We start from the raw sequence: 20,902 nt of genomic DNA, 5'->3' as shown, positions 1-20,902 counted from the left end.
CTTCCAGCCTGAGAGTTCACCCTTCAGTACGACCCGTTGGAGTCTCCCCTTTAACCAGTTCCTTATCCACCTTACAATTTCCATATTCATCCCCATCTTTTCCAATTTAACTAACAATTCCCTATGTGGAACCGTGTCAAATGCCTTACTGAAATCAAGGTAAATTAGATCTACTGCATTTCCTTGGATGCATTAGATCTGGACCCATGGACTTGTGCATGTCCAGCTTTTCTAAATAGTTCTTAACCTGTTCTTTCACCACTGAGGACTGCTCACCTACTCCCTATGCTGTGTTGCCCAGTGCAGCAGTTTTACACAGGACTTTGCCTCACTGAAGTTAATATTCATATTCAGCTTCGTAGCTTTGTAATAGGATTTGCTGAAATATTTGTTTTTTATTTCATCTGTTAAAGTTTCTGATGGATTAAAAGCTTAAACTGGTGTGTGGAGGTAGCGTTTTATATTGCAAACCTATCAAATAACTTGGAACAATAACAACAAAATCTTTGTGGTTCAAACCAGTTGGAATAATGTAGTAGCATAGTTGAATAACAAGCAAAAATATAGACATCATTAATCTTTGGATTTTAATAATGTGAAACTCTTATTTCATAGCACTTTTTTCATTAAACAATATGATGCCTTTTAAATTATATGGGCATTTTTATGAGTATTACAGGCAACCATTTCCTATGGCTTATGCTATTTCAAAGTAATAACTGTATTTGGCTTTTTAAACTCTGGGCTTGGCTTGGCTTGGCTTGACATATATGTGCAGTGTTATAATAGCAAGCAGTCACTTAAACTCTCTGGTCCAGATACTCAGTCCCCAGCAATACAAAGAGGTTGGTAATCTGTCCTAACAGAACAGCTGCTCATTGTCCTGGTGTGTTTGTGTGTGGGGAATCTCTGGTTGTATGCCACAGCTGGGCTGTTCTGTTCTAACCTTCCCAGCAGAGAGGCCATGTCGGGGAGGGTGAGGACATAGCTAGAGTGCCTTGTGCTTTGCTGATCCTGGCTGCTTAGGGGCCATTCTTAGGGCTTAAATCCTATTGAGTGTATTTATTCTGGCCCAGCAAGTGTGGATGAAGGGTTCATGAGGCACAGGACATATTTTATCAGATCTGAATATCCCCATTCAAAAATGTCTTGTAATATTTCTGTACTTTTTTTCTTCTGTGATGTTTTGTAGGTTATCAACAGTCCATTGAGAGAGTTCCTAATGCCACAAGCTTTACTCCCAGTCCTACAGATGTTGTCGAAAGTTTTATTTTTGTGCAAAGAGCCAGCAGCACCCCCTCAACCTCCACAGTGAAAACAAACACACTGTGGAAGTGAATTAGTTCTCAAATAACCACTTTTGACCAGTCTGTGCGTACCAGATACATTGGCCATACCTTCACTGCCATCAATAACCAGCTAGATAACACAGGAGAAAGCTCTGCCATGAACACTATGACAATGCCATCTTTTAGGAACAGTCCAGTATTACATGATAAGACAACAATGACACAATCTGAGGCCTACAATCCTTTAGAGATTAGCAAGGAGACATTCCTTAGCAGCAAAACAAACATACCCTCCATAATGAGCAGAGTATTAAAAGGAGGAAATAGTCACAAAGTTCAGCACCCATCAGTCAAGCATAACGATAGTCTTTTACGGTCTGGTTTTGTTGGAATCACTGACCAACCAAAAGTGCCCGGCACAGATCAGGAATCAGATGCAACAGCAGTGCCTAAGGCATTAACTTGTGCTGATTTACCTTGTTTTCCTGGAGTTCTCTGTAAACCAAGCCATGATGGAAGTTTCATATGTGGTCGTTGTCCTTATGGTTATTATGGAAATGGTGTCACTTGCAGAGGTATTGCTAATAACTATATTAAATATTTTACAATGAAGAATCTGACATTTTTATAATTTTTAAAAAAGATAGTTACTGTATAATGGCTGGAAAGTAAGTAGCTTTAAATTGTTCATTATTTCACTATTAAAATGGTACAGCTTGAATTTCATACCAAGATGTTCAGTTTAATGAATGCATTTAAAAAAAAAATTTGTTCAGTGTCCATTAACTTCCATGCTTAATGTCAAGGGTCTTAGCTGATTCAATGTGACGCGTTTATAAATAATCATGTTAGGCAAGACTTCATTATGCTAAAGTGCTGCTGTCATTTTCCTTATTTCTCTGCTCTTATTTCTCTTATTGCCTTGCAGCAATATATAGGCATGCATGTGGTAAAAACATGGAGTGCATGGCACCCAATATTTGCAAATGCAAAAGTGGCTACTCTGGTTATAACTGTAAGAGTGGTGAGTATGGTACATTGAATTTACCACATCTAACTAGTATGTGCTAATGAAAGTGTCTAAAAATCATGTGTTGATTTTGCAGAGGTGTATGTCAGCCTGACTGTAAAAACCATGGCAAATGCACGAAGCCTAATGTCTGTGAATGTCCCCCAGGATACAGTGGATCAACCTGTGAGGAAGGTAATAGGGCTGTCTCCTTACAATTAGAATCATAGAGTTCAAAAAAGTTGTGCCCTGACTGACTGTCACTACTGTGAGTATTCATCCTGACAGGGGGAGGGTGGGATGTTGTTTTCACAACTCCTAGAACTATCATAGGAATGAAATCATAGAAACGCAGGACTGGAATGGACCTTGATAGGTCATCTAGTTCAGTCCCCTGCACTGAAGCAAGATTAAGTATTATCCCCTGATAGGTGTTTGTCTAATCTGTTCTGAAAAACCTGAAGGAGATTCCAGTCTCCCTAGGTAAATTGTTCCAGTGTTGCACTATCCTTACAGTTAGGAAATTTTTCCTAATGTGTAACCTAAATCTCCAGCTGCAGTCTAAGCCCATTACTTCTTGTCCCGTCCTCAGTGGTTAGGGAGAACAATTTATCACCCTCCAATTTTAAACAACCGTTTACATATTTGAAGACTTTTATCATGTCATAATAAAATGTATGTATAAACTGTATCATTAAGGTACCTTTCATAATAATTAAATCTCCCATGAAGATTGTATGTGGTGAGATGTTCCTAAATTTAGTGAGCTGTAAAGGCCAAAAGAATTTCAGTTTTCATTTTTATTTATGACATTATCAGTACATTTGGATGCTATATTATATCTACACACACACACACACGCATAAAGTTCAAACCCCATTCTCCCATGTCCTTAAAATATACGAATCAGCAGGCTTAAAATTGACGGTAGGTGTTTGTGCACCCATCTATGTACAGAATGCCAAGTGCAGAAACCAGGCTTAATATTTTTGTTTGAAATTGGACATTGTTCTCAGACTTGTCCCTCTCCCCACTATGCACGTTTAGTAATTTTTGATAAAATGAAGACCATTTCCTTTGAGTCAAACTGTGCCCTCAGTCGCACAGATGGCTCCCATTGAAGACAGTGGACCAAGTTAATTGCTGACATGCACGGGTGTACCTCTACTGATTTCAGTGGAGCTATGCCCATTCATACTTATAACAAGTTACATTTGCTTATCAGGCAGATATTGGCCCTTTCTGCACTTCACTGTGGAAACAAGGAGGTGCTCCATTGTCACTATTTCATCAACGGATCTTCATTTTATTTCCAGTTCTTTTTGCTGATACAAATGTTACCTTTAGTTATAGCTAAAAGATAACCAATTTTAATAGATATTTTTAGAGCTGAATTCTTGAACAACGTAATTGTGTATCTGCAGCACATTGTAACCCACCGTGTCAACATGGAGGCACATGCTTGGCCAGAAATCTCTGCATCTGCCCTTATGGTTTTGTGGGTCTCAGGTGTGAAACAAGTAAGCAAACAAAAATGTAGAAATCAAGAATACAGTAACTTTTATTCCCCTGCACAGGGATTTATTAAAACAAAGCTTTACATTTCTGATACACTGTATCTGCTATTAGCAAATAGTAAAATCCAAGATGACTGTTTGAAGGCTACTAGAACTGGGGCTTACTAGCATCAATTAAATAATGTTTGTACAGCACTTTGAAGATGTGAAACATTATGTATGTGGTAAATAATGTATTATTATTATGATTAGTCGCTCAGGGAGATGGATTTAGAGTTGAGGTTAGGACATTAACCAGAACAAGTATAATTTTTGGCATCTGGTTGCTGTTTCTGGATTCCTAACATGGCCTTTCCTTAAGCTGTTGGGATGGTCCTCATTCTGAGGTTGATAGTAGTAAATGCTAGGTCAGTGGTGTGTAAGATCACTGAACATAACAGTATATTAATGGACTCATCCTTTGACCTGGAATGCAAAATGGAGACCTTTATTGGGCATTATAGCTGGCCAGTTTGAACAGTTTAGTCCCAAGTGAGATACTGTGTTTCATATTAGTTATACCTGGCTTTAGATGCTCCAAGTGTTCAAACCAGAATTTTGGTTAATTTGCACAGAAGTTGTTACTCACTGAAAGGTCCGTGCTTAGAAATCAGAAATTCTACTGGGCTACCACACACCTCAACACCCCAGTGAATTTGCCTGTGGACTAGATAATTTCCCTTTTTCTTGCTCTTGGAATCCTCAAGTCTGTTGATCCTTTTGGTTTTCAATCGCCATGTCAATAATTACTACTTTTTTGGGATTATAAGATCCCGGAAGAAGGAACTGTGACTTGAAGAGCTGACTTGTGTGCTCTGCAGACATGACTAGTCCTAAAAGGCGCCTCCTTACCAGAAGTATCAAGCCTCTACGGGGTTTAAATCTGAACTCTGAGAAATGAAAAAGCAAGGAAAGAGCCCGTAGTGAAGTATCTTGAAGTTAGCATTTATTCAGGAAACCATCACTTGATGTTGTTGTACCATTTGTTGCTCAGTCTTGAACCTTCCCTTTTCTAAGCATGTACTTAGAATGGTGATTATTAGACAAATCCAGGCCAGGAGCATCTGGTCAGACTTTTTTTGACATCTTCCAATCTGGTGTCAAGATCCTATATGGCACTGAGACAGGATTCATCTTAAATGAAGCCTTAAGTGATGGATTGGTGTGTAACTCCCATTAGTATCAATACAATATACATGCTCATATCTGGGGAAGAACTGAGAAATCAATGAGGTTTCTCACAGACATAAAATTGTAACAAGTTCTTTTGTACTGTTTTCTCACCTTATGGGTTTGTTTTTTTCTTTTTCTGATTTTCTGGATTATAGTGGTTTGCAACAGACACTGTGAAAATGGTGGTGAATGTCTCACTCCAGATGTCTGCCAGTGTAAAGGTGGCTGGTATGGCCCTACATGCAATACAGGTAAAATTGGTTATTCTCCAAAGGGAACTGCTTTGCAAAAGTTCCACACTCAGGGGCCTACCAGAAGCAGAAGGGATTCCCATTGCTCAACCTTCTGAACCATTTGGCTCAAGTAGGGGGCAGGAGCTGCTGCTACTGCTGTGGAATCCTAGCGACCCTATGTGCCTCCAACTGTTAATTCATTTCTCAGCACAGCCTGCAGAACTTTGCAGGAAATGGCATTTCAGTTCTTTCACCTGCTGTCTTTTAGATTCATCGTAATCACATTAGTCAACACCCTGTACTTGCAGTAAAAGCAAGCTATTTCATCACCTATATGTGGCGATGAAGTTCTGTGTGGCTTTCATTGCTTTGTTTTTCCTTCTGCTGTTCTGCAGCCGTGTGTGACCCGATATGCCTCAATGGTGGCTCCTGTACCAAGCCAAAGGTTTGCCTCTGTCCAAATGGATTCTTTGGTGCCTAGTGTCAGAATGGTAATAATTTTTCTCTTACTTTTCTCTTTTGAGAAGACACCGAGGAAAATACCTCCGTCTAAAAGGGCATTCTCAAGATTTTAAAAACTCTCTGTAAAGTAACATAGGTGAAAGACAGAGATTTCCTTAAGATTTCATTGTTTATACTGGCCAGATTGTGGCTGGCCCCTTGTGTGAATGCCCAAGGAAGGAGGATGCTTGCTTGCCCTGTGCCTTTGCACCCATGCAAAAGCCGGTCACAATTGTACAAAGGACTGCTGGCTGTGGGGTATGACTGGGCCCTTAGCTAGCTAGCCTGCACACTGCTATCAGTAAAGCTAAGATTTTGTCATGGATATTTTTAGTAAAAGTCACGAACAGGTCATGGGCAATAAAGAAAAATTCACGGAAGCCTGTGATTTGTCCCTGACTTTTACTAAAAATATCAGTGACAAAATGGGGACCTCTGGGCAGCTGTGGGGGCCAGCTGGGAGATCCGGGGGGCCCCACCACCTGTTGGGACTCAGAAGTCCAAGATCCCCCTCCACCCGCAGCTCAGAGCTGCAGGGTCCCTGCTGCCCAAGGTGGCTGGGAGCTGAGGCAGAGGTGGGGGGGGGGGGGCATCCAGCAGCTGAGTTTTCAAACCCCCCCCCCCATGGTGGCTTGAGCCCCCTGCTGTCTGCAGTGGCCTGGAGCTCTGGGGTCACTCTGCTGCCCACAGGAGCCGAGAGCTGTGTGGTCTCCCTGGCCTATGGCAGCCAGGAGCTGCAGGCTCCTCTGTCACCGAAGGTGACTCAGACCTCGGGGGGCTCTCACCGCTGCGGGCAGTGGGTACCCTGCAGTTCCCAGCCACAGTGGACAGCAGCAGGACCCTGCAGCTCCCTGCTGTTGCGGGCTAAAGTCATGGACATCTTTGGAAGTCACAGATTCCGTGACTTCCGCAACCTCCATGACAAAATCATAGCCTTGGCTATCAGGGATACTAGCGTGCATAGCATCCTGCAGTGTAGCTGCAAGCCCTGAGCCATCCTACCCTATGCTTGTGGAATGGGTCCTGTATCTGCTACAGAATAGGCACTTCTCCATGTCAATAAGGCTTCTGCCAAACAGGCAGGATTTTGCAAAATATAGATATCCTAGAAAGATTCCTAATAGATGTGCATCCTAACAGTGGTTACCATCTAGTTTGTTAGGATAGTATGCAATATAAGAAGGAGCAAAAAGCTGTTCCTTCCTATTGTATACAATGCTTGAAGCTACGCCTTATTCCCACATTTGTATCTTTTAGCTGTTTGCTACCTCCCTGTAAGAATGGTGGCCACTGCATGAGAAATAATGTGTGCACCTGTCCTGATGGGTACACTGGCAAAAGATGTGAAAAAAGTAAGACAACATCAAAATGCTTCCAGGATTCAGAAGCAATTGGTGAATTTGTACTAATCAGTAAATGATATTTAATTTAAGGTGTCTGTGATCCAATGTGCATGAATGGAGGCAGATGTGTAGGGCCAAACATTTGCTCTTGCTCCTCAGGGTGGAGAGGAAAACAATGTAATACACATAAGTATCTTATAACTAACATGCTAAAATGTATTAAAGGAAATATTTGGCTCAATAATGTAACTGACAGTTCTTTCCAGCAAAAGATATGAAGATAGTACCAAACAGCTTGTAGGATGGGGTAAGGTGGGGTGGAGGGATGGTACACTTTTTCCTCTGACTGCAGACCCACATCAAAATGCAGGATGTGATATCTGTACTACTGAGCCAGACCCTTGGAGGTTTCAGTTTAAACCATAAAAACAGGACATACTTTCTGTTCGAGAGTAGCATGTAATGTTTTTCTCTTCTATTTCAATTATTGTCAACATTAAAAGCCCCATGTTTCCAGTGCTCACGCCCAAAGTATGTCTGTAAGAGCCTTTTTAGAGAGTTCCAGTCCTGGCCCTAATCCTGATTTCATTGACAGCAGGGTAAATCAGGAAGAACTTCATTTAAGTCAATAGGAATTACACTGATATTAGAGCAAAATCCAGCCCTAAATATCTTTTCTTTCAGAAACACACATCATTAAACACATATTTGTACTTCCATGTATATATTAATTCTCTTAATATTTTCTGCTCTTAAAACTATCAGAACAAATTCAGCCCCTAGTTACACCTACACAACCCTTTTGACTTTAACAGGGTCAAGTCAGCAGGGAATTTAGTCTAAAAGTTCTTTTGTATTGGACAAAGCATCTCTTAAAAAAACCCTGACATTTTCTTTTTGTCCACACAGCTGAAACTCCTGTCTAAACCCTAAGTATCTCACATCTTTACAACTGTAACCTGTTCTTCTGTGGCTTCCCTGGCACTCACCTTGTCCCACTTCCAGTTAATTCAAAATGCAGCTAAGAGAATCCCCTTTGCTACTTGTTCTGACTACCTGATCACTTCTTCACCCCTTGACTGTGATGTTCCCCCCACCCCAAAGTTCAAGCTTCTTGAATTTGTCTTCATCTTCCAGGCTGTTCATTGCTCTGCTTCTCTCTCCTTATATTTTTTTGACTCTTTATCACATTGCCCTTGTGCTTACATAAAGCCCTGGCAAGCTTTGTTAAGTTTTTTAAAGTTGGGCTCAAATTCTGTAGCCTGTTGTACATTTGAAAACCTTGAGATTTTATCTCTCGGTGCATTACTCCTTCTCTGTCAATGATGCCAGAATTGATTGTTCACTTATCTACTTCCCTCACAATGGTCTTTGCACCTTCCCCCCTCTGGCCCTTATGTACAGAACACCCTTCTTGAACTGATCCATAAAGCCACTGAACTTCTCCTTCTTCAAAACCCCCATCTTCCAGGGTGCCTACTAGAATTTGGCCACCTGCTAAGGGACTGGTTGAAGGCAGCTGAATATTGGTGATGTGGAGTGTTCTTTTATTTTTAAAGTGTATACTATTTTATAATCATTAAATACCATATGTGTTAAAAATGTTATGTGCTATGACTATATTCCTTTTTCCTGCCCTCTACACACTGCTTGTCCTCTTAGGCTACTCCTTCACTATGAACTAAGGATGTGATTCCCCTGTTTGTGTACACATCCTCGCACTAGTTCTCATTGAGCTAACACGAGCTTAAGAAGCAGTCTAGCTTCAGTAGTACTTTTAGCAGCAGCGGAGATATGGCTGATGTATGCCAAGTACATACTCACCAATTTCATGCTAGTTTGTACTCAGCATGGCTCAGTCATGTGTCCACTGTCGCAATCAGTGCTACTGAGGCTTCACTGCTATTTATACTCGCACGGGCTCAATAAAAACTAGCACGAGGATGTGTACACAAGCAGAGGAATGACACCTTTAGCTCATAGTGTAGACATAGCCTTAGATTGTGAACTTCTCAGGGATGAGCTGGCGTCTTCCGGGGGAGGGAGGTATGTGGGGGGCGGGGTCAGCACTCTGCACATTATGGCCAATATTGGTATGCAATAATTTAACATATCTTTTGGGGGGGGCGGGGTGTGAAGCTATTTGTCTTCAGAAATGTAAGAGTGGCGGAGAATGTATCGGACCAAGCATGTGTCATTGCCTTCCACAGTGGGAAGGGGTTCGGTGTCAAACACGTAAGTCTGATATGATTTTTAACTCTTAAAAAAAAAAGACAATGATATTGCTTCAACAAAGTTAACGACTGTTAAGTGTACAGACACACATCAGACCCATGACTCCTCTGTCTTCATTTGCATTTTGGCCCCAGTGTTGACAGAGAAGTGGGATGAAGGCTAGAGGTGGCTGTGTACCATTTTGCAGCCCAACAGTAGCTGGAGGTGGCCAGGGAGCATTGCAGTTCTTGGTGATCTGCTCTACACACTGCTGCAACAACCCTTAGGGGCCATAGCAATAGCCCCAAACAGTCAGATCACAGTGTGTTCTGGCCAAGCCCCAGCCATCCCCCCTTCCCTCTCTGTTATGCCTCAAGTATGTATCTGCTATGAGGGTTGTGAAGGGAGGTGGCATTGGGACATTCTGCTGGCCCTACAGCACCATGGAATCCCCCTTACACTGGGGGTATTCCTCAGTGAAGAGATGAGTTAGGCTTATGGCCCTTGTCTGTTAGCAGAGTGAGTACACAGAGGTCATGGCATAACTCGGTATTGGGGCTATTTTCTTTACAAAGCAGTTACTTTGTTTTTGAGATTAAAGCTATATACTTTTGCATATTTCAGCTGTGTGCAGTCAGAAATGTCTCTTTGGTGGTAGGTGTGTGCAGCCTAATGTGTGCTCTTGTCGTCCTAGTTATACTAGAGTCACCTGTGCAAAGAAACTACAGGTAATTATATTATGAGTACACAATATAATGAAGGAACGGAGGGAAAGAAATGGAAAAACTGCTGTGGTTTTGGTTTCACAAAAACTTGTTTTGTAACGTGTTTTGTTTTTCAAAACTATAAAGATTAGTAATTCAAATCCAGGTTCCGTTTTCACCAAAGAATCTCATTTGGGGTGGGAGTTGTTAGCTAATTACTAGGGATGGGCCAAAGTATTTATCAGTTGATGTGAGAATTCCTACAACTTTTTGAAATGTAAAGCTCCATTTGTGTGAAGTATTGTTATTTTGTTGGGTTTTAATGTCTGTAATGCAAATTTTTGAAGGGAGCTTAATTTATATATTAGTACCTGATAATTTCATGAGCAGTGAATTCTTTATAATTTTGATTCAAAGATCCACTTTATGGACATCTTGAACGGTTTACTCTGTTATTAAATTTTGAACAGATTGTGTAAAATAGATTATTTGGTCTGAGTAATAAATGTTTTCTATTCAATACAAACAGTACAGTATATACCATTGCAAAGAGTATTTGCTTCCAAGTATGCTTCTCTCTATTTTTGGAAAGGTAACTTATTTTTCAAAAAACTAAACAAGCTTTATGGATCTTCAATATTCCATTTCTGAGTGTGTTGGGAAGGCAAATATTCATTGGAAACTGTTTGTTAAAGTTTATGATGAAAGCACAGAGTGTTCTGAGTACCCACCAGTTTCTGAGTACACTAAAATCTTTTATTTTTCCCAAGGTACAGAGACATCATGGTTGAAGAAAATCAAGTACATGGATTACAAAACCATGCTCTATGGACTAAGAGGCACATGAAACTAGAAAGAGGCTTTGAAGGCAATGATGAATTAAGTTTATTTAAACAACGGGAGTGATATCCTGAAGCGTGCCTTTAAAGTATTCATTATGATTTTAAAACCAAGGACATTAATTTTTAAACAGCGGTAGAACAATAACATACTAAGAGCAGAAATGTAATAAGCTGTTGTAAATCCTCATTTTATTGCTACCTCACACTCAGAAACCACAGCCTCTGACTCTCTATTGGACTGTTAGGTATTGTCGATGATACAAACACCAGATCCCTGATCAGCTAATGTCTGGACAAGTAGTCATTGGAACAATGATCTGTAATGAATGTCCTTTCTTGGGATCTAATCTAAGCATTTCCTAGCAGCAGGAACAGAGCACCTGACAGGATGAGGTCCTGAAATACAGCATTTTGTTTTCACATATTGATTTTAAAGAGCAAGTTCTGTTGGTTTAAGAATCCCCTGCCTGCAATGAACAGGTGAAAAAGGGTGTAGGTTCCTGTTGCATCATTCACACATGCGATAGTTTCTCAAGACTATTTATGAACTCAACATCCATTTCTAATTATATTTAATGTGAAACTGTTATGTTAGTGTCATAAACAGATAGCTAAGGGTTAATGTCTATTTCACCTGCAAAGGGGTAACCAAACACCTGACCAGAGGACCAATCAGGAAACAAGATTTTTCAAATCTCAAGGGAGGGAACTTCTGGGTGTTCTTTCTCTCTTGTTGCTCTCGGCTCTGAGAGTGAACTGTCTCTCTCCAGCTTTCTAATGTTTTCTGTTTCCAAGTGTAAGTACAAAGGTAGAAGACAATAGGTTTATATTGTTTTGTTATTTACATGTGTGTAGTTTGCTGGAATGTTTTAAATTGTATATCTTTTGATAAGGCTGTTTTATTATTTTTCTTTTAAGCAATGACCTGTATATTGTCAACTTGATACAGAGACGAGTTTTATGTCTTTTCTTACTTTTTATATAAAGCTTTCTTTTTAAAACTTGTTGGATTTTCTTTTCTAGTTGAGGCTCAGGGGGATAGGAATCTCTGTGCCAGGGTTACGGTCTCTCTCAGGAAAGACTGGGAGGGGAAAATCTCTTTGTGTCAGAGTTGCAAATTACCTTTGCAGGGACTCTGATGAGGGTGAAAAAACTGGATCTCTCTGTTTTGCATTTCAAGGAATTGAAATAGGGTGATCGTCCAGGGCCATCCAGGGATGGGAAGCCGGGGAGGAAATAAAGAGGAGACAAGGGGAGGGGGTTATTTCCCTTTGTTGTAGACTCAGGGCATCTGAGTCTTGGGGTCCCCCAGGGAAGGTTTTGGGGAGACCAGAGTGCGCCAGACACTGGAATCTGGGTGGTGGCAGCGCTATCAGATCTAAGCTGGTAATTAAGCTTGGAGGTTACATGCTAGCATCTTATTTTCTGAACTCTAAGGTTCAGATCTGAGTAGGAAAGCTATGACAGTTAGGTTGAAACAGTTCAATGCTTACATCTGACTGCACCTATGCCTCTGTGCATGGTCATCATTTAAAAATATCTGTGAGAGAATGTTATTGCCATAAATGTAAACAATGGGCTTTTCAGAGAAATGCTTTTAAAAGTTAATGATAAGTGAAAATACTATCTATTAAAGTAAAAGAATCTTATCAACGCAGCAATTTTCCTCAAGTTATCTATAAAGTTATAGATAAAAGTTATCTATCAGCCTTTTTAGGAAATGAGGACTGTAACTAAAGAGCCATGATCTTCTAAAAAAAAATCTCAAATAAACATTTTTACAGAGTTTAAGAATTGATGGCTTCTTCCTGTGGAAACATTTATGTATCTATCTCACATACATGGCTATAGTCCACATCAAGTTATTTGTGACTTTATTCATTTGTTCCACACCTAGTCCCCAGTCCCGGTGCTGGATTCTGCATAGCCTATGACTCCAGGCTCTCCTCTGCTAATTTGAAGGATCTAAAAGTGACTGTCAGCTTTCCTTAAAAAAGAAAAGTTTCCAGTCCTTTCCCCTGTGAAGGCCCTGATCTTTCCCTATTTGAAATGGTGGCCAGACCAGGACAATGAGACATGAGGTGGTTTCAATATCAGCATACTCGTAGGCTGAAGAGTCTTCCCAGTGTGTTACTAGCAGAGAGCGAGAGTCTGGAGACGGTCTATGTGAAATCTGTAGTATTGATAATGGAAAAGAGATTGGATTCTAGAGTGTCTTTGGCATTAGCTGTGTGGAAACTGAGGTCTCTAAGAGCAATAAACCTGGAGGATTTCAGCATCATGCTGAGGAACTGCACCATTAGAACCTCTAGGAAATCAGCAAGCTCTCCTTCTGGAGAGCTGTCAAACACTGGATTCTTTCTGGATTCTTCTGATTTTGTTCTGGAGTGGAGTGTCTTCTGCATTGGAGGGTTGAGGGAACCCAGACTATTTTCTTCCATTTCAGTCCCCCGAGCAGCCAGCAGAGCTCTGCTGAATGATGCATATCTCACTTTAGCTAGGAGAGGCAATTTAGTTTTCAGTGTTTAATTATATTTTTACTAAAAGGAAGTTTCATGACCTAAGATTCTGCTCGGGGATGCCCAATTTGAATGGTCTGCTCTTTCCCAGCATCCAGTTTGGAACTGGTATGATTTTGTCATTTTGTGGGCTGCTGTCACAGGATTTCAACTCCCAGGTTAGAGTGGTTACCTACCCAATAGCTGTTCAGCAGCTCTCGGTGTAGATTCTTGTTCTCCTACATAGCCCTGTTCAGTCTCTTTTGTAAAATAACCTGGCATTCTCAGAGCTCAGCCTCCTTTCTGCATAATACCTGTGGATTGCTGTATGTCTTACAAAGGAAAAAATCATTAGCGTGAACATAAGTAAGACTTTTAAAAACTGCATTGTAATGGTGGGGTGGGTTGTTTTTTTTACCAGATTGTAAATCATGTACATTAAATAACATTTGTTTATTGTAAGTGTTTTTGTGTACATGTATTCCTACTTTGTTATAAGGCTGAAAATTTATTTTCACAGGTAGCCTTGATTTAAAAATTTAAAATATACTATCTCAGAAAAGTATATTTTCCCACTGATATTATTTATAGTCATGAATCCCTTTAATATTAATAGAAATTGGAGAAATTATTCATGCACTGAGTGAATAGATTGCTTTGATATGAAATCTCAATGCAGCGGGCCGGATAATTTTATATTTGTGAAGGATACACTAGAAATTGAATTGAAAGCTACAGTGCAATGATCTGATGATACAGATATGCAGTTTAATAAGGTGTTAATGAGGAAGCAAGTGAATATAAAGACCTAGCACAAAGGGCTTATGTCAGAAGGGTCCAAAGTTTCCATAATATAATCTGAAATAAAGACATACAGATCTTTATTTTAGTGTGCTGCAGGGACTCCTACAAATATGATCTGTCTTGGAGTGAAGGAGAATTTGGCAGAGTCCGTGACCAATACAGGTTCAAGTAAGTTTTTGATCGAGTGAGGAAAATCAAAACGTGACAGATTGAAAGTTCAAAACCACGTGGCCGTTTATTGATGGGGGATAAGTTGCAACTTGGGCTGGGGAGGAGCGCTTTTACCAACTAACAATACTATTAGAACGAGAATATTTACACAACTTGAAACAATCTATTTACAACCAACAACAGGAAACCCAAATGATCTGTGATTAAGTGCTCACCAGAAATTAGAGCAGATACACCGAACTGAGTAAACTATATACATTAACCAAATATTGTAAAGTACAACAATTAACCACAATAGCAATCAATACAAAAATTTAACTTTCATATACTATATACATAACTTGGTACCAAGTAAAAGGGGGGGAAAAGGAAGAGGCTAAGCAGACGGAGTATTTACAGCAATTAGAATGCATATACCACACTCCAGGCGCAGCTGACCAGCAGTACAGACACCAAGGGCATGACGAATTGGCAGGAAATAATCCGTAACGACACGACCCAAGCCAGCTAAATCCGCAGGAGACCCTTCTGGCTGAAAGGGTAATCAGGCCTTCCAGCTAACATGCGTATACTCCTTCAGATTTTGGCGCGAGACATGGTTTTATTCGAAGGCTCTTACTCATGTCAGTTTCTGATTGGTCCCTAGCTCCTTCGCCTTCCAGGTTCCAAGCTGGAGCCCTCCACGTAAACAGGATCTGCACATGGCACGCTACCCTTATGCACATGGCACGCTGGTATTTTTGCACAAGGCACTAGCCTGACCCCTAGGTGACCAGGCAAAAAGAGCGGGAAAATGCACACGGCACTATAATGTAGCACACCGCACTACGGTGTTGCACACGGTACCAATGTGACCTTTTGACCGACAATTGGCCAAACAGACGCCGTGTTTGAGCATAGGCTTTAGGGCTGCGACAGGCACAACTATGGAACTTCCAGTGACTGTCAGTGGCTGCGCTTGCTGAAGATTATATAGTCTTTCCTGTAAAGTAGCTCACTATGGCCCTTAGCCCACACAACCCACTAACTTCAGTGGGTGGCTTTCCACTTATTTTAATGGACTTTGGATCAAAAAACAGAGCTTCAGAAAGGGCAAGAGTACAGAATAAGGAGCCTAGAATTAATTAATTAATTGGGCTTCCATGAATCCTACTGTCTCTGCTAACTTACTTAACATGGTTTTCTTATATACCGAAAACGCTTTGAACCGCAAGATATTGGACTCTGACAGCAGATTCCAGTTACCTATTTAGTCAGATTGAAATTACAGAGATGAGTACAGAACCTGAACTCTTGCATTTAACAGGCAAGTTAGCTATGAAAACTTCTGCTGTCTTGGAAAGAATATTTTGAATGTTTTCTGGAGGAAAAAAGTCACCCTTTTCACACAAAAGTCTAAAGAGCTCATGAAGGAAAGCACTGGGTCTCCCAGATTTGCATGTCTATTACCTAGCTTTTCACATGTGCCACTTGTAAAATGATGTGCTTCAGAGAGGTGATACATACAACCATAGCTCAACATAGAAAATGATTGAACAGCTCCATTTGACACATTAAAGGATTCTTTTTTTCTCAAGGGTCTGCAATCAATATAACCAGGAGTATATCATGACAACTTAAGATACTCACCAGCTTGGCTTTTTCAAGTTCATTATTCAGCCCTGTTTGAGAAAATCCAAAGTTTCAGTTCACAGTAAAAACTATTAATGGGTGGACACAATATCAAATATATTGGACAGAAGATTTTATTTCTGCCAATTAGAGTCTTTCTATTTCTTACGTAATTAGTAACATCTGGCACATTCTTTCAGTTACTGCAATCGAATACATACCAGTAGTTAGGCAGTACATGGAAAATATATTCTATTAAGAAGTTTCATGTTAAAGGAAATTTTACAGGCAATGCAAAACAAGTGGCTTAATTCTTTTTTGTACCCACTGACACTGGAGGGGAAAAATAAGTAGGAAGTGAAGTATCTAATTGGCAGAAAAAGTAGAAAAAAATATGGCAGAAAATCAAAAATACAGCCAGCTCAATACCTCTATAATTTTTCCAGAACAAGCTCTTAAACAACAGATTTTACTGGACATGGAGCATCTATATAAAACAGATGTAGCAGACCATAATATATGTAGGAGATGCTGCCAACCTGTCCCACAGAATTTTTGTTGCCGGAAATGATAAAAGTGTTGGAGACACATAAGTGTCTTTCTACAGTTGGGAATATGAGGATAGCTCCATCTCCAGAAATCTATACGCTGGAAGTGGTAGCTGTATTAAATCTTCCAATGAACAACAAAAATTGGGCACTGTCGTCTCTGAGTGCCATAGTGTAATTATCAGAAACATTTTGGGGTTCAGCCTATTTTTTACTATAAGTTTGGTTGGACCCTAGTTCTTACTCTAATATAACTATTAAATAATAATTCATTTAATTCAAAATCCCAGAAAGAGTAGAAGTCACTTTAGCCAGTAGATGGTGCTACATCCCAGCTATATTTTAAAAAATGATCACTTATGTTTTAGGGAATTTAAAAACTTTCCTGTCAAGCTAAAAATAAACCCATCACACATCATTTGCTAAAATGTTCCATGATGTTAAAGGGCCTAAGTCATAGTTCTTTTAGATGTGTCCCTGAAACAGCTGCAGGATATTCTAATTGTGTTTCATATTCAGTATTGTAGGTCTGGAAGGCTTCCATCAGTTTGAATGACAACTCCAAAAATATTCTAATGTTTTATTGTAGTTCAGAATATTTTATTTTTTACTTTAAATAAAGCTTATTCCAGTGGCAAATACTTAAAAATATAATTCTTTCCATCTTCATAAAAATGTTTTTTAAATATAGATAGATTTCTTAGATTTCTTGCTTGAAAACTTAGTAGTCACAGTTGTGCCTTGTCCATTGATTGCTTGCTGCTTTTCTAAGTTCTTTGTGGATTGGGATACGTGACTTTTCTCTGCCTGTATACTTTTGGGGTCTGACAATATTAGAAGTGAAGTCCTTTTGCATCCAAATTTCTGTTTGCCTAACTTTTAACCATTTCAAACTAGTGAGTCACATATGTGGCTGTCTACTCACTGCGATAGGCACTGACTCCAATGCGTGGAAGCTCAGCATCCACAAGCAGCTCCCTGCCCTCCAGCCCAGCTCACCTCTGGCTCTGCTCCACCTCCTCCCCTGAGTGTGCTGTGTGCCCACTTTTACCCCCTACCTCCCAGCGCTTATGCTGCGAAACAGCTGTTTTGCACGGCTGGGAAGGAGGGGGAACGTGGTGCGCTTGGGGAAGAAGCGGGGCTGGGGTGGGGATTTGGGGAAGGGGTCCAACGGGGCAGGGAGGGGGCGGAGTTGGGGCGGGGACTTTAGGGAAGAGGTTGGAATGGGGGCGGGGCAGGGAAAGGGTGGAGTCGGGGCAGGGAGGTGGAAGCACACACCAGCAGCGGGGAAAGTTGGTGCCTATGCTCACTGCTAGGAGTGTCTCCTCCTGGCTGTTCTGGGGATTAGCTCTGCAAGGCCAACACCCCTTTTCGCAATCACACTCTGTCCCTTTCTCCCTCTCTTACCTGCAGCCCAAGAAACACCATGAGTAAAGTCCCCAGGAGACGGCACATGATGTGCATCTCTCCTCAGTAGAAGGCTGCTGCATTTGACCACAAAGAGAGGCCCTGCTGGCAGAGATGGGGAGCTCTTGCCGCTCCAAGGTACAGTCTACAGAAGGCAAATTGTAACAGACACACTAAATGTCCCACATATATTATATCAACGCCCTTCATTTGCCCCTTTTCTCAGAATGTGAGAGCTCTGCAAGTGTGCTCAGCCCAGCACCTGGGGGCAGACAGCAAATGAGAGAGCTCCCCCGTTTTCTGTCTGCCTCTGGATAAAGCAACTGAAAGCACGAGAAATGCTTCCTCCACTCCAGCCACCCTGTGTCTGTTAAAGTTGAAACACTCTCTAGGTGGCTCAGGATTACATATAGGCACTTCCATAGGTTGATAGTAGCAAACCCAAAGTCTCACTTGAATTCATCCTACATAGAGCCAATGTCTCTGGTTGGACAGCTCTTCCCTATTCATGCTCACTGGAATTGCTGCTTGGAAAATGGTGAATATAGTTCTTTAAAAAATGTGAAACATTTTGGCCAAAATTTTGACTAGCGTTGACTTGTTTTAGTGGAATGTTGGTGCTGCTCCCTGTCCTCATGCTGTAGCCTCAGTAGCTTCTCTCTTCAATGGCTACACTGACACCTCCACCCATACTGCTGTCACAGGGGGGCATTCTTCACAGAGGAAGGATTGGCCAGTGGATAGGTGCTAGGCTGGGATTGAGAGACTAGGATTCAGTTTCCTACTCTGTCACTGACTTCCTGTGTGCCCAAATGGGGATAACAGCACTTCCGTACCTCATAGGGGTGTTGTGAGAATAAATATACTAAGGACTGTACAGAGTTCAGGTGTTATGGTAATGGAGGCTATGTAAGCACCTAAGATGGCTAGAGGCATCACGTATTATCAGTACAAAACTAAACTTTAGGCAGGTGATTGTGGATCCCAACCCTATCAAAATAGACATTAAACTATGACTGATCATGATCCTAATTATTTTATTTTTATTGCTAATCACACAAAGCAATGCTCAGTGATTGAGTAACACATCAACAACATGCTTTGCAGTTTGCTGCTGTTCCTAAAGAAGTGCAACCTCCTTCCACCATTTCCTACTGTGATATCCATTCTGTTAACAGGAGGCTACTGCTATAGCAGAGAACGCCATCGTCTATAAATTATTCCTGCCATAGGGAAGAGCACCCCCTTGTGGCTGGATGATCTTATTAAAGGTAAGCATCACTCCAGCTACAATATACTTTTGAACATAAAGATGAACAAAAGGTTTTAAAAACACAAATGTTTATTATTATCAGCTATTAATGTCGGAAGCTTATTGATGAATGACAATACTTCTATTTATGTCACCAAAGAGAAATAAATAAGAAAAAAGGCAAATAAATGCTTTATTCAAAAGGAAATATTTACTGCAACATCAATTGCACCCACTGACAAAATTATTCTACTTATAAAGCACACAAAAGTACTTGAATACATATTCATTTGTTTTGTCTGGAATATTTTAAAAATACTTTCCCTTTCATACAGAAGAGCTTTTCTTTAAAATACTGGGAACAAAAAGCTATTTAAGACCAATTAGGGTTTGTAAAAATCTCCTCCCTCTCTTCTATGCTCATTAAAGCAACACTGCTCATCTCCAGAGGAAAATGGCTCATTTGTTTCTTGTCTTTGTACACTGTAGACCAGAGTGTCGCAAACGACATCTGCACATATTTGGCACTATGCATTTTCCTCCATGTTGACAAGGCAGTTTACAAACAGCTGAAATGATACACCAGGTATATGGTACATCTACCATACAACACAGTTTAATTTTTCTGGCACGGCTCATTGTAGTAGCAGAATTGTTCCCTAGTGACAGTACTGGGACAATATCAATAAAAGCATAATAGAAGTACTGTAAGCAATGACTGTATTTGAATTCTAGCCTCATGCTCCTCCCTAGAATCCAGTCATGTTGTGTCTAATTTCACTCACACTCCATTCCCCTTTTCTGTTCTCCATCTTATGAGGAGAGATAATATAAAACTTAACTCCAGCTCTGCCTGTATGGCTGGATTGTGACTTGGGCTGTACGCCTGCATGGGGATATAAGGAGAACAAGAATTCCTGTTATAGCTGTAAGGGCTATCTGGACTTTGGCTCTAGGCATACTGGAATAAGCAGGTGCTATTTCCTGCATGCCTCCAAGAGCAAGTGGGCAGGGAGTGGCAGTGAACAGACAGGGCCCTGGCCTCACCCCCCTGCAATGTGCCTGTGAAATCAGCCCAGGTGGGGGTGTTGTAATTTGCTGTTGGCACAATCCCCAAATGTGAAGTTCAAAGTGACAGTGGTTTGGTGGCTGCTGTGCCTGAAATGATCACTAGCCCTGCAACTGATGCAGTCTCAAAAAAAAATCAGCAATTTGAAGCATTTGATCCTTTCTATCACTGTCTATTCCACAAGACTGTAACTAACTGACATCTTTGGCACCAGGCATTTTGTAATATCTCCACAAAATGCCCCACATCTACCCTAGAACCTCAGGGCAACCTCTGTACCTCTGTCTGCCTGCATTAGATAGAACAAGGGATAAGCTGTTTCATCAGGGACCTGATAGGGGTGTCCCTCCTATAAATGAGTAGATTACAGCATTTATTTGTAAGGTCTCCTTGCCAATATCAGCTCCATTAGTCTTTCTGCAGTGCTTGGAATCCAAGGCCCATATGACTCTGGGATTTGATAAACAGTTCTTTTCACTGGGTCATTCATTTCAAAAGGATTAACCCAGAGGATTTATCCAGAGACTCAAAGGGTAGCACTGAGTGCTACCAAACAGGAAACTGAGTTCAAGGACAATCTCTAGTGAGCAATTCTCTCAGTCTCTGAGCCAGCAGGAAGGAAGTCTGCATTTACTTCCCAAAGATAGTACCTCCTGGTGACTGCCTCTCAGAGCAATG

The 20,902-nt window shown here is 40.8% G+C and overlaps 1 protein-coding gene across 1 annotated transcript in view; it reads left to right on the top strand.

The window, feature by feature from the left end:
* Positions 1 to 12,512, top strand: part of VWDE (von Willebrand factor D and EGF domains) — a 47,253-nt gene extending 34,741 nt beyond the window's left edge. Inside the window, 13 exon segments of the mRNA XM_075061990.1 lie at positions 1,193 to 1,864; positions 2,218 to 2,313; positions 2,398 to 2,493; positions 3,723 to 3,818; positions 5,183 to 5,278; positions 5,656 to 5,751; positions 6,462 to 6,465; positions 7,019 to 7,113; positions 7,195 to 7,290; positions 9,244 to 9,339; positions 9,977 to 10,046; positions 10,793 to 11,460; positions 12,332 to 12,512. Of these exon segments, the coding sequence (XP_074918091.1) occupies positions 1,193 to 1,864; positions 2,218 to 2,313; positions 2,398 to 2,493; positions 3,723 to 3,818; positions 5,183 to 5,278; positions 5,656 to 5,751; positions 6,462 to 6,465; positions 7,019 to 7,113; positions 7,195 to 7,290; positions 9,244 to 9,339; positions 9,977 to 10,046; positions 10,793 to 10,928 (1,649 nt within the window). The 3' untranslated portion in view covers positions 10,929 to 11,460; positions 12,332 to 12,512.
* Positions 12,513 to 20,902: the final 8,390 nt, after the last annotated feature.

The sequence above is a fragment of the Chelonoidis abingdonii genome, chromosome 2 (assembly GCF_003597395.2).
Source record: "Chelonoidis abingdonii isolate Lonesome George chromosome 2, CheloAbing_2.0, whole genome shotgun sequence".
Lineage (NCBI taxonomy): Eukaryota > Metazoa > Chordata > Testudines > Testudinidae > Chelonoidis > Chelonoidis abingdonii.
Note: the sequence above shows the minus strand (reverse complement) of the source record. Positions and strands in the feature narration are given on the sequence as shown.